Source organism: Engraulis encrasicolus, chromosome 18 (assembly GCF_034702125.1).
Source record: "Engraulis encrasicolus isolate BLACKSEA-1 chromosome 18, IST_EnEncr_1.0, whole genome shotgun sequence".
NCBI lineage: Eukaryota > Metazoa > Chordata > Actinopteri > Clupeiformes > Engraulidae > Engraulis > Engraulis encrasicolus.
In genome coordinates this window covers 49,312,871-49,331,540 of record NC_085874.1, presented here as the reverse complement: position 1 = coordinate 49,331,540, position 18,670 = coordinate 49,312,871, and the positions used below count along the sequence as shown (strand labels likewise).

The 18,670-nt window shown below is 42.1% G+C and overlaps 1 protein-coding gene and 1 long non-coding RNA gene across 2 annotated transcripts in view; one reads left to right on the top strand and one right to left on the bottom strand.

Moving 5' to 3' along the window:
* Window positions 1-6,869: 6,869 nt before the first annotated feature.
* tmem244 (transmembrane protein 244) overlaps window positions 6,870-18,670 on the top strand; it is a 21,871-nt gene continuing 10,070 nt past the window's right edge. Inside the window, exons 1-4 of the mRNA XM_063222574.1 lie at window positions 6,870-6,965; window positions 7,575-7,660; window positions 10,464-10,540; window positions 11,232-11,357. Coding sequence (XP_063078644.1) covers window positions 6,870-6,965; window positions 7,575-7,660; window positions 10,464-10,540; window positions 11,232-11,357 — 385 coding nt within the window. The remainder of the gene's footprint in view (window positions 6,966-7,574; window positions 7,661-10,463; window positions 10,541-11,231; window positions 11,358-18,670) is intronic.
* Window positions 15,621-18,670, bottom strand: part of LOC134468685 (uncharacterized) — a 4,181-nt gene continuing 1,131 nt past the window's right edge. Inside the window, exons 2-4 of the long non-coding RNA XR_010038888.1 lie at window positions 16,810-16,940; window positions 15,839-15,919; window positions 15,621-15,724 (exon numbers count right to left, since the gene is read on the bottom strand). This is a non-coding gene — a long non-coding RNA (uncharacterized LOC134468685). The remainder of the gene's footprint in view (window positions 15,725-15,838; window positions 15,920-16,809; window positions 16,941-18,670) is intronic.

Genomic DNA, 18,670 nt, shown 5'->3' with positions numbered 1-18,670 from the left:
GAGCGAGAAGCTGTGCGAGTGCTTGCAGTGTAGTTGCCCTAGCTTCATACGAGAACACATGATGCCACTAACGAAAGTTTTGGCTGGGCAAACTCACAAAATATTTCACACATAAAACTACAGGTTATTAGGGAAGGTAAACAATCCATAGAGAGACCACGAGAGACGTAACTAGGCTTCCATGCATTGCTACCACAGCATTGCTTCAATAAAATGACATGAATGCCATCTGTTACTAAAAATAAGATCTAGCGTCCATGCTAGAAGTGAAATATGACAAATAGTTCAATAAGACTAAAGAGCGCAGTCAGTGAACGAGCAGTCAACTTGGGGACACGCGACCTCTATTATTGTCGAAGCAGTTAGCAACACTGTCATTGCAGAACGCACAAAGTGTGATGTGAGCTAATTGACGCGTCGAGGATTTTTGTAAATGGACATGTGTTGTGAATGCGCAAGATTTCATTTAGTTCCTTAGTTCCGTGTTTTCTTTTATAAGCATTGTCGGCAGAATACAACGCGATCAACGTAGATGGTTCAACTTCCATGTCGCACATAATCTTGCTACCTATTTTAATGTCCTGCCTGACTATGCATGCCCTTGAATGAGTGTTTGTTTGGCGAGAAAATGGCAGTAGCCTCTGTATTTTGCTGGCTCTGTATTCTTTTACAGATGGGAACTAAAGGGCGTGATATGTGCGCATACTGTAAGCATATGGTGCGGGTAGCCTATATGTCTAGCAGAATTACATAGTGCATTTACGAGGAATACATGATGAAGTATTAAATAGGCTACGCTTGTTGTCAAACTATCACGGCCCAAGCAGGCCCAAACTGCATTTCATGTGCGTCGTTCTCAATGTTACTGCGCTCACTGCATTTGGTGCGTTTAGACCTTGTCTTTGGGTTTGTGTAGAAGGTCGCACTTGTGTGTATAACATTTGTGTGATATTGAAAGGCAGCATATTGACTGCATTACGCACAGGATAGGCTACTTACATGTAACTTAATTCCTAACAAAGAACCAAGGGTAACCTACTCCCATATTTCAAAGTTCTATTTTGCGCACTTGCTCCCCATTATAACCAGAGGTTGTGTGATCATTTGTAGTTATACAAATAGTTACATTGAATCCAATCAAATTGAGACAAGCTCATGCGATTCATTCAGTGATGGTGCGAACATATGATTACAAAAAGTAGCCTCACCTTTTGCTAGTTTGGTTCTTGGTTGTATCATTCCTTAATAGGCTAATAGGCATACCCTCTCAAAATGCTGACTTACCTACCATTGAGTGGGTTGCAAATTAGCAAGACTACCCTAACCTATGCAGATCTGCTGGGGGTGGCACGTGGCTGTTTAAATCTTAATTGGGAATGTTAAATCTTGGCTGCAAAGTGTGGAGACTAACTCTTCTTTATACCAGTATCCCAACATTAACCACTTGTGAAATAGTGTCCCCCCCCCCAACCTTCTGGTTATCTTTAAAGGGAACTTACTCATATTGTTTAAATTTTAAATAGAAATTGGTATGATAAATATGGTTAACAACATCATGTAATATCCATATGCAACCATGGCCAGTTGGCCTATGCCTAGGCTACTTCTAATAACAGGCCCGTAGCCAGCATTGTGGTAGGGGGGATCTTTTTCCCCCCGAAAGTGGACTTCATTTGGCTCCCTACTCCAATGTCCCCCAAATACACGAGCACACTTCAAATATTTGAATTTAGACATATTTTATTCATTGGTTTCAAGGCTGACAACAGCAACAACCATTTTTTATTTCCTTACTTTAACAGGCACACCTTTACTATTTTATTTCAAAGGCTTAGTTTAGTGAGGGGGATGAAATGGCCTTCCAGTCACAGTGGGGATGCAACGTAGTTGGGGAGTTCGAGTGGGGGTGCGGGATGGGAGGGGGGGTTCGACCGAACCCCTCGAACCCCCCCTGGCTACGGGCCTGAATAAGGATTGTGCACATACTCCACCATACAGTGTAAGGGAGTGTCGTATGCCATGGGTGACATCACACAATATACACATACAACATGTTGGGGGAGCCATGGCTCAATGGTTAGAGCGCTGGTCTTTAAATCAGAGGGTTGCAGGTTCAAATCCCATCCTTACCAGCACCTTCATCCATGGCTGAAGTGCCCTTGAGCAAGGCACCTAATCCCACATTGCTCCTGGGTCTGTTACCATTACCCTGTACCTTAAATAACTGTAAGTCACTTAGGATTTTAAAAAAAAAGTGTCAGCTAAGTGTAGTGTAATACTACATGCTATAAGATCATGTGATTGACGAATATGTAATGTGCTCTTATACTGTGGGATGGATAAGAACAAACCACAGGTCTTAATGAAAATGTGTTGCCTGCTACCATGAATAGGGTGACCAGACGTCCCGGTTTGACCGGGACAGTCCCGGTTTGGAGTTGTGTGTCCCATGTCCCGAGCAAACTCTCTCGGGACACAAATATGTTCCGGTTTTGGCCACCGACTACATTACGCCATGTCTATCAGGGTAAATATATGGACAATATTACATGTTTACCTGCCACAATTAATGGCAGCCAGCGCTTGTATAGAAAGTCTGAAGGAGTCAGTTGCAATTTGTCATTCCGACCTCTAAAATTGCTTAGAATGCAGGAAATTGCATCTAAAAATTTCAAATTTTCCTGGGGGAGGACCCCCAGACCCGCCCGCCAAATATTGTCCTTCAGTCACGCAAAGTCTCCCGGTTTTAGACTACAAAAATCTGGTCACCCTAACCATGAACAATACAAGATTATACATAAACCATACATACTGTACATTATAAGGGACATGGTTGCCATGTGGAATGTAATAAATATATAATATAGTGAGACCCTTGTCCCTGCTCCCTGAGACTTGAGAGTCCATGAGAAGGTGTTTCTAGGCCCTGCCATGGCCAACCGGTAGGGCACTCGCCTGCCATGCGGCTGACCCGGGTTCGATTCTCGGCCCGGACCCCTCCCCGTCTCTCTCCCAATTGGCTTCCTGTCCACCTTTCATGCCGTCCTGTCAAAAAAAAGAGAGAAGGTGTTTCTAGCTGGGCCTTGCCAGGAGCAGTCATGGTGCAGTGAAGAAAGCATAGCAGTGGGGACACATAGGAGGCGAAGCGAACAAAGCGAAGAGAGGAGAAATTCAACCGTCATCAGGTCGTCACAGCGAATCAAATGGAATGGAACAGTTATGTTGTTGATTTGATTGGGCAGGCGGCAGGCGAATTCGCTCCTCATTTGCATAACATTAAACTTTCTTTAATAATTTCGCTTCGCTTCGCTCTTGTTCGCTTGCTTTTGCTTGCCTTCGCCTCTCTCATAGGAATGAATGGCGAAGTTGGCTTCGCTTGGCCAAATTCGCGTCTATGTGTCCCTACCGTAAGACAACATCAGAGGCTTCCTCCGTACAGTACTGTGCAATACCAGAGATTCTTTAAGTATATAGAGATATGCCAATGTAATAGGTTGCTATGGGCACCTAACATGACCAGGTTCCGGTCTGCCTAAGGGGGCGTGTCATAATACTCCTAGCATTGAATAGAACAGTCCTTGGGTCTGCCTAAAGGGGGATCCCCCCCCCCCCCTTGTAATAATAGAACCCTGAAACTATGGGCCAATGGAACCTCTCTCTCTACACTCTCTTATCCTGGTGAACCAGTACATAGCTTCTGGTTCACCAGGAAAACTCTCTCTGGCAATACTGTATACCAGAGTCTCCTTCTTACAGTACTGTGTAATACTGTATAGCCTATCAGAGGCTCCTTCAGTACAGTACTGTGCAATACTGTATACCAGAGGCTCCCTCCTTACAGTACTGTGCAATACTGTATACCAGTGATTCTCAACCTATGGGCCGGGGCCCACTGGTGGGCCCTGAAGGTATTCCAAGTGGGCCCTGAAATCGTTCTCCAAAAATAATAATCATATTTTGATGTGTGTTTCTTTTGATTTATTTGACTTTTTATTCTTATTGGGTCCGAGGTGGGCCCTAAACATTTTTGACAATTTCGAGTGGGCCCCAAGTTGAAAAAGGTTGGGAACCCCTGCTGTATACAGAGGCTCCTTCAGTACAGTACTGTGCAATACTGTTTATCAGGGGCACCGCGTCAAACTCAGATTCACCGTAGGGCCAAAATCCAAATCTGTGATGAAGTCGCAGGCCAAATTCAATATTTATTCATAAAAATGCACTGAAATTGTGCATACAGTACAGACGCTTAATACTTAAAGGGACACTGTGCAGGAAATGGTCAAAAAAGGTACTGCAACTATGCTGTTCATTGAAACTGGGCTGCCTATTGCCAAATTTGATCTTTTCAAGTAATTAACTAATATTTTCTAGTATGGCCCAAGTACAGTCTTTTTGTAGCTAAAAATGGCTATTTCTGGAAATTCAAAATGGCAGACCATGGATCCCCCTTTTCATGTATGAAAAGTGCGATTTTTCCAGTCATAGTGAATACTTAGAACTTGATAGTGGTGGTAAGGATTCATGAAAAATGTAACATTAGTGAATGAGTAGCATGAATTCTGGAAATAAACAACTAAAAATCTTGCACAGTGTACCTTTAAAGTTATGCAAATAACACATTCCCATCTTATGTACTTATACTATCATATGTGAGCTGTTATGTGCTGTTACATTAGTCTGGGCCCGTTAATAATTCTTTTGATGTACAAAATCTTCAAGTCATATTTTCTATATACTGTATTAATGGTGTATGTCAGGGGTGGGGAACCTATGTCTCGAGGGCCATTTACGGCCCTTGAGGCCGTTGTATTTGGCCCCCCCACATAACTTTAATGTTATGCAGCTTCACACAAAATATTACATATTTTTGTAAAGGAATCTTAGAAATTACATTTGCAATACAAGTAAGTTATATCCAGGGGACCTCGAGAAGGTGGGGTCTGTTTTAAAGGTGGCTGCCTTCAATATAGGCGTAAAGTGCAGGGGGAAATCCTGTTTTGGGTTCATAGTAAGGAATTTGAAGTGGCCCCCCCTTGAATGAAAAAGGTTCCCCATTCCTGCTGCATGTGGACCAACTGTGATACACATTTGAAATGACCTTGTGGGCCCCCGAGCCTGCGTTTGACATCCTTGCTGTATAGAGATGCACCGGATCCTGATTTTTAGGATCCTGCCGGATACCGGATCCACTGCTTAAGATCCTGCCGGATCCGGAACCGGATACCGGATCCTACATACGGGTTGAAACATATAGTCTACTCGCACACGTGGGCCCTTTTTATTACGTTGGCTCAAACTATTTTTTAGACTCATTGGCTAATTGCCACACTGCCTGCAACGGCCGCCTCGAAAGGGCTTTTACTCCATGCAGTGATTGGGGTTGTGAAAGACTGACTGAAAAGCCTAGGCTAGAAATGCACCAGACCCTGATTTTTAGGTAACATGCCGGATACCGGATCCACTGCTTAAGATCCTGCCGGACCCGGATCCTGTGAAAAACCCTATTATCCTGCCGGAACCGGAACCGGAACCGGATCCGCTGCATCTCTGCTGTATATGCCAGCAGGGCCGCTGGCAGGTTTGGCCGGACCCATGAGCAAGTCACCTGAAAGGATCCCCTACCCAATACTTGTAATGTACACACAAACTCGACATACAGTAGACTGTTAGACATATAATGTAAAGCGCATAGAGTGCTCGACTGTAGACATATAATGTAAAGCGCATTGAGTGCTCGAAGAAATGGAAAGGCGCTATTAAAATGCAGTTAATTTACCATTTAAGTGAGAGTTATGCTACTGTACGTACAGTACATGTACGTTGTTAGCTGGAGTAGGCTACTGGTAAGCCGTTCTGGACAAATAAGGCTATGTATATACAGTATAAAGACAATGGCTACGTTTACATGAGACATTTAATTCAGAATTAACTCAACTTAATTCTGAATAAAGCTTAATTGTGCTTTGAAAACGTCATGTAAACACTTCACAATTCGGAATTAAATGACAGATCAATGTTAACTCAACATAACTATTTAATTTTGAATTAAACATCATGTAAACGTAGCCTATGTTTGTGCGTATGTCTATGGACCCCATGGTGTAGGCCCTGAATATCTGCATATTGCAGATGTTATAGAGCAGTGGTTCTTAACCTGGGGTGCGGGCACCCCCTGGGGGTGGACCAGAGATTTCAGTGGGTGCACGGAATTTTGTTTGTGTTGAGGTTGTGACCAAAATTCTGCCAGCGAACATTATAATTGGGCCAAATTAAAACCAAATTAAAACCTGGTTTGGTCCCCATGTTGATTAATGTCTCAAATCATTGTTAATTAATCACTTAATCTATATAATTTTTATAGCATTTTCACATGTAGAAGTTTGGGTTGGGGGTGCGCAGCTTGTCTTGGGCATAGGTAAAGGGGTGCTTTAAGAAGAAAAGGTTAAGAACCACTGTTATAGAGCAGTGATTTTCAAACTGTGGCCCACTGGTGGACCTTGAAAGTATTACAAGTGGGCCTTTGCGATGACTTTGTCCTGGGCCCAGCCAAAGCGGGCAGTGGCGTCACTGACCACTCCTTTACTCTGTCAGGGAGGGTGTGTGTGTGTGTGTGTGTGTGATGGCCAAGCGTAAAAGGGGTGTGGCCTAAAGGTTGCCCAGATTGCGAGAGGCTTTTTTGCCTTGGGGATAATCCCATTAAGATAGGCTCTCCTCTAGTAGGCTACTGGGTCTCCTGTCAGTCACCTGTGTGTTTGTGTGTGTGAGTGTGTGTACATTATTTGTGTGTGTGTGCATGCATGCGTGTGTGTGTGCCTAGAACATTGACCGGCGCCTATAAAAGAGTAGGACCGGTCCACGGCTGAAGCTTCATGATTTTGGATTACTGTTGCAGGTGCTGCTCGGTAACGCTCATCAAGAGACATGCCCAACACTTGCCCTTCAACACCAAGCTCAATGACACCTGGGTAAAGCAAGCTCTTCTCTCTCTTTATTTCCCTTTTACTGTATCTTGTTTCTGTGCGTTGTTACTGTGCTGTGGGCCGCCATGTTGCTTTGGAATCCCCTTTGACCGTACAGTACAGAGCCATGTGTTTGAGGAGGATGATGAGGATGGGAAGCACTTTATTCAGCACTGTATTCTGTGTGTGTGTGTGTGTGTGTGTGTGTGTGTGTGTGTGTGTGTGTGTGTGTGTGTGTGTGTGTGTGTGTGTGTGTGTGTGTGTGTGTGTGTGTGTGTGTGTGTGTGTGTGTGTGTGTGTGTGTGCATGCATGCCTGTGTGTATTATTTGTGTTTCTCTTTCTGTTTTTGTACAAGAAAGTTAGTATTTATACATGTCAAATGTGGCCAAACACAATTTGCTGTGTAATATAGTTCTATTGAATACAATGTACTGTTACTCTCTCTAATCTCTAATTTTTTTGGGATCATATTGTGGGATCAGATTGTCGATGGGTTTGAGACATATTCCATACACATTTTTGGTAATATTTAGGCATTGTGCAAAATGTTACCATTCTCCCCCCCCCCCCCCCTGAAGCACCGTAAATGAGTGTTTGTTTTCTGATTTCGGCAGGTTGTGGTCCAGAATCTGTTGATGTGCGTAGTGACTTTCTATGCCCTCTACTATGTCACAGTCAGCCTCTGCATCGGAATCCTCAGGTGGGGAACATATGCCATTATTATATTATATTATATTATATTATATTATATTATATGATATGATATTATATTATATTATATTATATTATATTATATTATGTAAATATACATTATTGTGTACTTTGAATAACATTTCTGTCAGTTCTGTCCACTCCAGGTCGGTGCAGCAACAGCATTAGCAATAGGATTTGAATAACAAAATACCATACACAATTGTCGTCGTACTTTATGAAAAAGAAAGAGAAAGAAGAAAAAACATTACGGAAAGTATCATCTAAAGAGACTGTGAATAACCCTACAAATTAAGCACGAGGCTGCATGAATTGAGTATGAAGCAAATGTGTGCATTGTGCATGAAGTGTTCACTCGCCTACAGTGGAGCAAGAGGCATGTTGTTTTGTTTCCTACATAGTGCACTTTGTAGTTCACAAGTCAATATTTCGGACTCAGACATACAGCATTTTCCATACAGTATTAGTGAACTTCCTCTGTGTGTGTGTGTGTGTGTGTGTGTGTGTGTGTGTGACGCGTCGGCTTCTTGCTCTAGGCCCTAGTGTGTGTTGCTGTGTGCTGTGGTGAGCCAACTCACGGGTACTTCCTGTTCAAGAGAACTGGGTGTCTCACTTACCGTTTATGTTCAAGTAAGGCTATACGCAAACTCTTCAGTTTGTTTTCATTAATCACTGCCTTGAGGATAAATGGGGGTGGCGTACAGAGACTGAATTTATCATTATTGATCCTATATCAATTTTTATCAATAGATACATTTTAACATTACTGATTTTTTTTTAAAACTAAGGACATGACCTCTGTGTCCTCAATGGTAGTTATGGCCATGTACACAATTTCACAGTGTAATCTATGGGCCAAATATGTTCTAGGATTATGCCATAGCCTCACTATTCAATTAACCAATAACTGGTCTCGGGATTACATAATCTTTAGAGTGTAAAGTCTATATACTGAATGAACACGAATAGCCATTGTCAGTGTAGTTTAATCTTTCAAGTTCAAGTTCAAGTTCAAGTTCTTAATTAGTCCCCTAAGGGAAAATTAGGTTGTAGCAGCCGGTATTAAAACACTCAGACGCAAGATGATTAAAAGAACGTAAAGGCAGGGACACAGGTCAACACAGCACAAGGACATAAGGACCCCAACCATTTCACATAGACTGGGACCAATACACATAATACAAAAAATGGCAACACTTTATTTTAAGGATACATCTATTAGCAATAATACATACAATGTATACATTTAATGATCTGCAAAAGATCGATCCACAAAGTTTTGAGAGGTTAACTAAGAATTTTGAGCAATTTGTTAAAACCGTATTTTGCAAATTGCGAGAGAGATTCGAGCAATGCTCCAAAGCAATTGAGATTAACCATAAAACCAATCTACTTCTGTACTGTACATAGGCCGGTAACACTTTATTTTAGGGATGCATCTATTAGCACTAATACATACAATGTTCCTGTATAAGTAACTTGTAAGGAATGTACTAAGCAAAATCAAACATTTGTTAGGCATGTATTCGCAAATGTCTTGTTCATGCACAATAAGGGATTTATTACCAATTTAACCTTAGTAAGGACCTAGTAGGCCTTAGCGTTTGCTTAGTACATGCCTTACAAGTTACTTATGCGGGCATTAACATTGTATGTATTAGTGCTAATAGATGTATCCCTAAAATAAAGTGTTACAACAACAAACAACAACAGAAACAAACAAACAAAATGAGACAAATGTGAAACTAGAGGATAAAAGATCAGATCAAAACATGGAGAGACAAGATACCAGTCCAAGAGTCCAATGTGCAAAAAAGCAAAAAGGATCTTTTAATATGCTTAACGTTCGGGTGTTACCATGGTGTCTAAGATATTTGCCGCCCTCGGCGACCACCTTGTCTGCCTATGGCCATCCTTGTATGCAGTGTGTGTGTGTGTGTGTGTGTGTGTGTGTGTGTGTGTGTGTGTGTGTGTGTGTGTGTGTGTGTGTGTGTGTGTGTGTGTGTGTGTGTGTGTGTGTGTGTGTGTGTGTCATGAAAGTAAAAACCCAACTGGGAATCTCCAACTCCCATTGTCATTATGACACAGCACTCCACATCACACAAGTGAACACTGCACACAACCAAATTGCATTTATGCCTCACCCGTGCAAGGGCGCAGCCCTCAATGGTGTCCCAAGGGAGCAGCGCGGTGGAAGGTTACCATGCTCAGGGTACCTCAGTCATAGAGAGGGATGGGGTAGGGCACTGGTTAATTACTCCCCCCCCCACCAATCTGGCAGGTCGGGAGTCGAACCAGTAACCTTTGGTCTATCCCTAACCACTTACCCATGACCAAAAGCTGGTAAAACTTGGCTCTTGCTAGTAATTATTTCAGTGTCACTAGCCAATTTTACTGTATTCCTTGGTATGGCATACAGTATGCATCATAATAGCCTATATTCTGTTGTTTGCCCCTTGGGTTTATCAATTGTTTGTATTTAAGTTCAAGAAAAAGCTCAGTAACTCAGTTTCTATTAGCCCCATATACTTCCATGTAGAAAGCTATACGCACATCTTACTTTAGCACCTCATCTTCTGAGGTTAGACATACACTATCATGATGAAGACAAAAAAAATAAAATAAATAAAATCTGTGGCTAGTGGAATACCTGAATGGCTAGTGACTTGGGAAAACAACTAGCCACAGTGGCCGGTGGGTGAAAAAGTTCATTTCAAGGCCTGCCATGTACAGTATGCCTGTTTGCAGTGAGTGTGTGTGACACGTGCATGTGTTTGGTTTCCCCTTCACAGGGTCCATGAGGTGGACAGCATGCTGGCGCCATTCGATTACATCACACAACCATCATGGAAGGACCCCAAATACTTAGGTACAAAATGCTATTTAACATACTGTAATAGCCATCACACATTTACACATACAGCACACACCTTGGATATCATACACTGCATGTATATGTTGCTGACAGTGTAGACCAGGCGTCACCAACGTGGTGCCCGCGGGCGCTTCTGATGTGCCCATCAAGGATCTTAATAAACATTCACGACTACAAGATTTAAGTCACAGTTAAAGCTTTTCTTAATCTAAATATGGGATTATTTCTTTATAGCTTATAAAGAATATTTCCTTATAACTTATAAGCAAATTATCATTCAATCTAGTGCAATTTAGGAATGATGCCAAGACATCAGTAGAGGATTTTGAACAAAAGTAGCCCTCAGGTAGCTCTCAGTAGCCCTCGGGTAGCCCTTGGTAGCCCTCTGACCAAATGTTGGGGACCCATGGTGTATACTAATCTGATGTTCATTTAGTCTAAAAAAGCAAAAAGTAAATATAATCACAGGAGTAGTACATCGATATCAATATTATTTTTTTAAAATAATTTAATTATTTTAAAAATTCATTTAATTCATCGCACCTCAAATCTTTGCCTCAGCCAATGCCCGAACACTGAGCGTGTGTGTGTGTGTGTGTGTGTGTGTGTGTGTGTGTGTGTGTGTGTGTGTGTGTGTGTGTGTGTGTGTGTGTGTGTGTGTGTTTCTCGCGCCCTCCTGTTGCAGTGTGTGTCATCTCCATGGAGGTGACGTATATTCTGGGGGGCGTGGCGTTCGCCTATATCGTGGAGGAGTGGGTGTGGGACTACGCCATCACCGTCACATTGCTGCACGTGATGCTCACCGTAGCAGGTACCTACCGTTAAAACAAATGTATCATTAAATCCTCTTGGTGTCCATGCATATTTGTATGCTTGTATCATTATGCTTATGCTTGCATCCTTGTATGTTTATGTAATGGATGCCAACTAACAGAGTACGGTACATTCATAGAATGTTCGTTAACCCATTCTGTCCTAAGCCCTTTTTTGGGAAAGGGTGCCCTCTGCCTATTAAATCCTAAATATCTCAGCCTCCGAAGGACATACAAACATGAAATAGGTTACATTTAAAATCTGGAATGTTCATTTTGCACTAGTATAGTGTTCATTCAGCTCTAACATACCCACATCTATAATAAAACAGCTCTACTCTCAAGAACTTGAATGCAGCGTATATGTCGCTCCAGGACACAATGGGTTAACATCCCACCCATAACCTCATATAGTATATAAATGTGGTAGCAACAGGGTTGGACTGGTTGAAAAAATCAGGCCGGGCATTTTCAACCAAGATCGATCCGCACACTATATTCCATTCTGTTCTATCCTACTCTATATGATTCTATTCTATTCTTATATTCTATTCTACCATTAAACCTCATCCATGTATAACTAACAGAAAGGACGGACAAAACAATGTGTGTATTGTACGTACTGTCAGTCGAGTATTATAGAGTGGAGCAGAGTACTATTTACTTTACTGATTTAAAGTCTTTTGTATCTTCATCCATTTTTCTTGTCTGTGTGTATCTTTGGGAAAGAATATGGTGGAATTTTCCATCAGTTGCGCTGATTCATATTCAATAATTCAAACGCATGTTAATTAGCATCTGCTCGGCTGTAGTCTTCTCTTGCTAGTAAGTTTGTGCCCTTGATGTGAGTCTGATTGTATTTCTCTCTTTCCTCTGAAACCGGTGCAGCTAACTATGTCAAGCTCCACATTATATAGATCTCTTCCTTTCCCTCACTCTGCCTTCGGCCCGCTGCTGCTGCTGCTGTTACTGCTGCTACTCTATGTGTGTCTGCTCCTTTCTCTCAATTGCTCTCTTTCTGCCTGCTATTCTCTCTCTCTCTCTCTCTCTCTCTCTCTCTCTCTCTCTTTCTCTCCCTCTCTCTCTCTCTCTCCTCCCCCTCAGGCTTTTGTAACAGCGTTGGCTGTTGTGGTTCGTGCACTGCCCACAGAGAGGGACCCTTGTATAGATGTAGTCTGGTGCAGTACAGTGTGTGTGCCTTGCCTTGACGTCAGCCTCATAGAGGTTATGCCAAAAGCATTGCGGTCGTTAGCACAGATGCTGTGGCTTTCAGGGTAGGCATGACTTTGGGATGGTAAAATAGATGTTGGTATAGGCCTATGGGTAACACTTTATTTTAGGGATACATCTATTAGCACTAATACATACAATGTTAATGCCTGCATAAGTAACTTGTAAGGCATGTACTAAGCAAACGCTAAGGCCTACTAGGTCCTTACTACGGTTAAATTGGTAATAAATCCCTTATTGTGCATGAACAAGACATTTGCGAATACATGTCTAACAAATGTTTGATTTTGCTTTGTACATGCCTTACAAGTTACTTATACAGGAACATTGTATATATTAGCAGGGTGCGATTTGTAGGGAGGGATGGGAGGGATTGTCCCCCCTTCTGGTCTTAATATCGCTACTTTTTCTACATGATTTTATCACAGTTCAATGTAATTCCATTGATATTGCTTAAAATCTGAAACATATCCCCCCTTCTGGTTTTCTGACAAATCGCACCCTGTATATTAGTGCTAATAGATGCATCCCTAAAATAAAGTGTTACCCATAGGCCTATGTACAGTAGAGAAGTAGATTGGTTTTACGGTTAATCTCAATTGCTTTGGAGCATTGCTCGAATCTCTCTCGCAATTTGCAAAATACGGTTTTAACAAATTGCTCAAAATTCTTAGTTAACCTCTCAAAAGCAAGTTTTTGTGTCAATTAACGTGTCTCTGTCATCTGAATTGTCAGTGATTGTGTCATAGTTTGGACAAGATAGTCAAATTGATTTGTCATGTTGTCAATTGATTAGTACACTTCTGGGCATCTTTTCTGGTGTCAAATGTTGCTTAGATTTGATGAAAAATTTGACTTTATGTAACAATGATCCGGTAAGACTGACCAGATACAGTATACCTTTAAAGTTCCCATGGCATGAAATTTACATGGTCCTTTGGTGCTTTGTATGGGTTTGCGGGGGTGTCAGGATGCTATATCCGCAATTTTTATCAAAATAATGCTGAAATGCGCCATTTAGGCCTCTTTGGTGAAAAGTCTCCTCTCCCAGTGCGTCGATCTGGTAATGATATGCAACAGGAGGGGGAGGGGGGTAGGAGGGGGAGTGTCGTTTATGAGCAGGGGCGGAGCCGCGGGCTAACGCTGTGTTGTGGTGGTGGTACGGCAGGTTAGCTGTTACCTAGAGTTAGCAATGGCACGTCCAGCACCTGATGGAACTTACTCTCGCTTGTTTTGACCCAAAGATGAAACATACTATTGCCTACCTGCTCATGGGCTTCAGCGCAGGATGCCTCAGAAGGGTGAGTTTGAAATGTTATGTCTGCAATTTCAATTTGTTGAATGGGTAGTTCTGAACACTGTTGCTTGCTAGTGAGTTTGTAATTACAGCAGCAATCATTCACCACGCAATGACCTGGCAAGTCACCATCATAAATTACAATATTCTTTTTTTAACTTATGAGCAAACAACCCCATTTGATGCGTGTGTGATGCATGTTACTGGCATCGCAACTGTCTCTAAACCCAGCAACGTTCTCAGTGTGGATGGTTAGCATGCAATTGCAAGTCCTTCCCCTTTGTAATGTTATGATGCAACACAAATGTGGTAAAAATGTTATAAATGAACGAGGGGGTAGTTGTCAGGTTATAGTAGACTTTTTACACCTTTGTTTACAACATTGTTCTGTTTCACCACTGCAATGCTTATCATGCATCACAAATCTGTTTGTGGAGGGTGGTGTATTACATGACAAAGGGGTACTCTATTCTAGTTATGATGTATGCACTTCCTCACCATCGCCTGATCATAAAATGTGTCTACATACAACTTGGCTGCATTTGAACAGCACCCTGTGCACTGTCTGTGCTGGAGAATAGCCAGCTTTCCTTTGTCCAATAGCCTACATGGCATTCTAAAAATGCATCCATTATGTCTTGTATTCCAGTGATCCCCAACCTTTTTTGCCCTGTGTACCCCCTAATTAATTTAGTCATATCATGAGTACCCCCTCCTTCATGCTCTATATCAGGGGTGGGCAACTCTCATGAAGGAGGGCCACAATTTTTTCATTGTGAACATTGGAGGGCCAGATGACTGCGGATCTGACTGCAGCTTGCAGATTCAAGGTGCAGTTGGTTGCTCAGTGGCCGCCAAAAAAGTTTGGAAGCAATGAGTGTTCTCTGTCAGCCAACAGTGTAATTTTAACAGATTGTTCATTATAATTTATAAGTATGGCTTATCTATGGGCCGCACTTAGTAAGGAGGCGGGCCGCATGTGGCCCCTGGGCCTCCAGTTGCCCATCCCTGCTCTATATGATCCTCTATACCAATGTGAGTGCACTCCATACATTTGTTAGTATCACATTTTCCACGTACCCCTGGTTGGGAAACACTGTTGTATACAATGGTGAAATAGTCCATGCTCTGTTGACATCATATTTATCCATAGTTGCCAGTTAAGTTTCCATTGTGAAAATTGCATCATCTCATGTTTACCTGAGAGTAACCTGGCTATCAGTATCAGAAAACTGCTTTTTTTGTAATAAGGTTAGATGCTAGTGTGGAAACGGAGACAATGCCCACAGAAAGAGATAACATTATGCTGTCTAGCTCAGGTCGTATTACTTTCATTTGACACCATCTGTGCATATAAGAGCAAACTTGCGCCATGTCTTATCTTTATCAGATCACTATAACTTGGAGAGAAGGCAGGAGAGCCACAACGCATGCTGGAACTTTTTGTACAGAGTTCAAGATCACCATAAGCGGCCAATTCAATTATGCAGACAGTGTGAAGACAGTGTGCAAATTTTATTTACAACAGCATCAAGAATATTAAATTGGAACATGTGAATATTTTATGGAAGGCAAATATTGTACTGAAAGAAGAACAGCAATAACAGTCTCTGTAACCATCTTTTCTATTTTCCCAGCCGTTTCAGGCATTTGTCCATCAGTGATTCGAGTGTCGTCTTGCATATCCATGCCGAGTTCCCCGATGAAGGACGCTGGAACCTCGATACAAGGCTGGCGGTGACCTCCTCTGGCTGGCTCGTCTGAACTGTGCTGACTTGTCTTCTAGGGCACCAACATTGCATCAGTCACAGGGTTTCCGAAGACCTTTCCACACAAAGCCTACAGGAAAAGCAAAATATTGTTTAGAATGCTATGTCATTTTGGAATTATTGAAGTAACACTATTAAAATGTTATGTCAGAATTAGTTGAACTGAATTCTTTTCAAATCTTACCAAAGGTTGGATTAGCTTTTGATGTTTGCCGGTGGTTGGTGTGCATTTTCATTCTAGAGGACAGCCATCTGTAAGAAGCGTCTGCAAGTACAAAAGACAATGTGTGAACAGAGTGTCCCTCTTATTTTTCAGTTGGTCAAGATGGTGAGGGTTAGCCAGTTTCAAAGACAAACCTCGTTATTGTCATTGGAAAGGATATGAAGGGTTCCTTCCTAAAACACTGCAAGAGCCATTTCATACTAATGCCATGAATTGTATTGTATAGTTATAATAATTACATCAAGTCAAGTATCACCTGAAACCGTGTGTGTGTGTGTGTGACATTGCCTTGTAAAGCAAATATAGACATCTCAACAGAAGAGTGTTTTCAGGGGGCATAGTCAAGGTATCCACTCCATTATCCAAACTCATGTCTTCTACTTGGGCTTGTGGCCCAACAACCTAGCATCCATGGAGAAAATAAGTTTCCCTGCTATGCACAACAACTAATCAGAAAATGACATTTGAATTGATATTTTGTGAGTTGTTTAATTGCCCATCTATCAGCATACCACATCATATTTTACAGGGCCACAAGCACAAAGGAGGATGGGAGTTTGGATAGTGGAAAGGAAACAAGGTAGGCCTACACGTTTTGCCATTTAGTGTAATCCTGCTTTAAAAAAGAAAAACAAAAAATCAGGCGCTAGAACAACAAGATCCATCTTCTCACCTACACAGCATATAAGGAAAGACAACATTCTTTGCAGCAACTTGTTCCAGTTAGACAGATGCTGAGGCACTCAAGGTTGTATTTTTTTTTTACTTTTTTATTTGGCTACAATGCTTACGCGTTTCGGCCCTTATGGCCTTCAGGGCGTATAAATTGCAACCTTTAGTGCCTCTGTCTACCTGGACCAAGTTTGAGAGCCCCTACACTGATGAGCACCAAGGAAAAAGGTGAAGATCCAGAGCACTCAAATTACAGATACCTGCTTGTGTTTGATTCTTTGGAGCAAATTGGATGATGACTGAATGGGAAGACTCCAACGTAGTGGTGATGGAGTTTTGCTTCATCATGTTGCCTTCTTCTACTCATCATGACCGTCTGTAACAGGAACTTCTGAAGATGAGAATTCACCTTTGGCTAAGGCCCGCCCTAAAGTGCTTTTTGACCAATCACAGCGCAGCAAAAGGACGACCTCGGACAAACCTCGGACAGTTTTGACAGCGCTCCATTGAACTCAATGCTGAAATCGCATGTTTTCAAGTAGTTAGCGAAATACGGTCGTATTATTATTAAAATATGATTGGAAATTGTGCCTGGGGTATTTGTGACAAATGTGCAAGTTTCCCCGCGATGTAACAGGTGGTAATCACTTTCCTCTTTACCTAAAACCGGACTAATATTACTAGCAGCTGGATAGTCTGCCTTGAAGGGTCTCGGCAGCCTCACACTCGACTAGAAAGCACACGGATCAAAAACATAGGTCTACTTTGTGTGCTCCGATCATGCCACTTTTCAGTAAGGTTGTAAGCAATCCACAAACCTGTTTCAGAGTAGGATTTTGGATTTCTGACCTAATTAATGAAGAAACACCGCTAGCAAAGATAACTATCGGTCACGGCAGGAGTGTTTTGACTAGCAGCTGATGGACGTGACTTTGTTAAGCTACTGAAGATATAAACGCCAAACGTTAATTTTACACATTGCTGTGGTAGCTTTGAAGATGACTACAGCCATTAAGTTGTGTGATTTCGTTTTCGTCTAGCAAGTTTGAGTCAGGGCTCAAAAGATATGCGAGCTCAGCTTACCATGGTGCTGGTTACAATGCCTATCAATACCCATAGAAGAGCCCATAACAGCTGTGATGCATCGCATGACCGTTCAGAAAATAAATACTTATATTCACAATACTATGAATGCGTTTTTTATTTATTATGAGTGAATAACTGCTGCGATTTGCAGTCACTGCATAAATCACGTTGATATCTCAGCATTGAAAGTTTATCTGTCCGACCTAGCAACTGTAACTAAAGAGGGCGGGGCTTAGCCAAAGGCGAATTGCGGCCATTAGGAAAAAATACAGAATATAACTTTCCATGATCCACAATAAGCCTCTCAAATTCTATACAAGAAAATTGTCTGAGTCAGAACAGAGACATAAATGTCAAGGAAACATAAACCCAATATTCGACTGCATCTGGCTTTCCAAGCTATTCACGGATAGGAATGAAAAAATGACAGACAGTGGGAGCAGGTTGCATAGCTACTCGCACGTAACTCCACAGCTGCCTGCACTGGAGCAACGTAAGCTAGACAAGTGATCCGACTGCTGTATTCTGTGTACCTACCAGAGGTTACGCCAAATTTGTTATATGATGAAAACAAAAACGCAATCAAATGCCGTCACAACCACTAAATAGCAGCCTGTATCAACTGCTTGAAGTCTGTGTTGGATGTGTCAGCTGAGTTCGTGCAGCCACGCACACTGAGTAATTACCGTAATAGAACCCTTTGAACCCATTGAAGCCTACGTTTCAATGCAGTGGCCAGTCGCTCTACACTAGGTATAGTTAGGTGACCAAATCGAATCAAAGGCTTGCCTGGTCAATATGCTATGTTATGAGTTTGGTGTGTAGTCACAACTGGGCTTTCCAAACATACGGTTAGTTCGAACACCTGTTAGCTCAAGTTATAACATCCCTAGGTGAAACTACGAACAACCAGTCTCCATGGAAATGAACGGTGGCAGATGGACACTCCCAACGGAGATCACTCCCGGACGTGTTACCCCAGGTGGTTTTATCACTCCCAGACGTTCGATCCCACCCGATTATATTTCACGTATT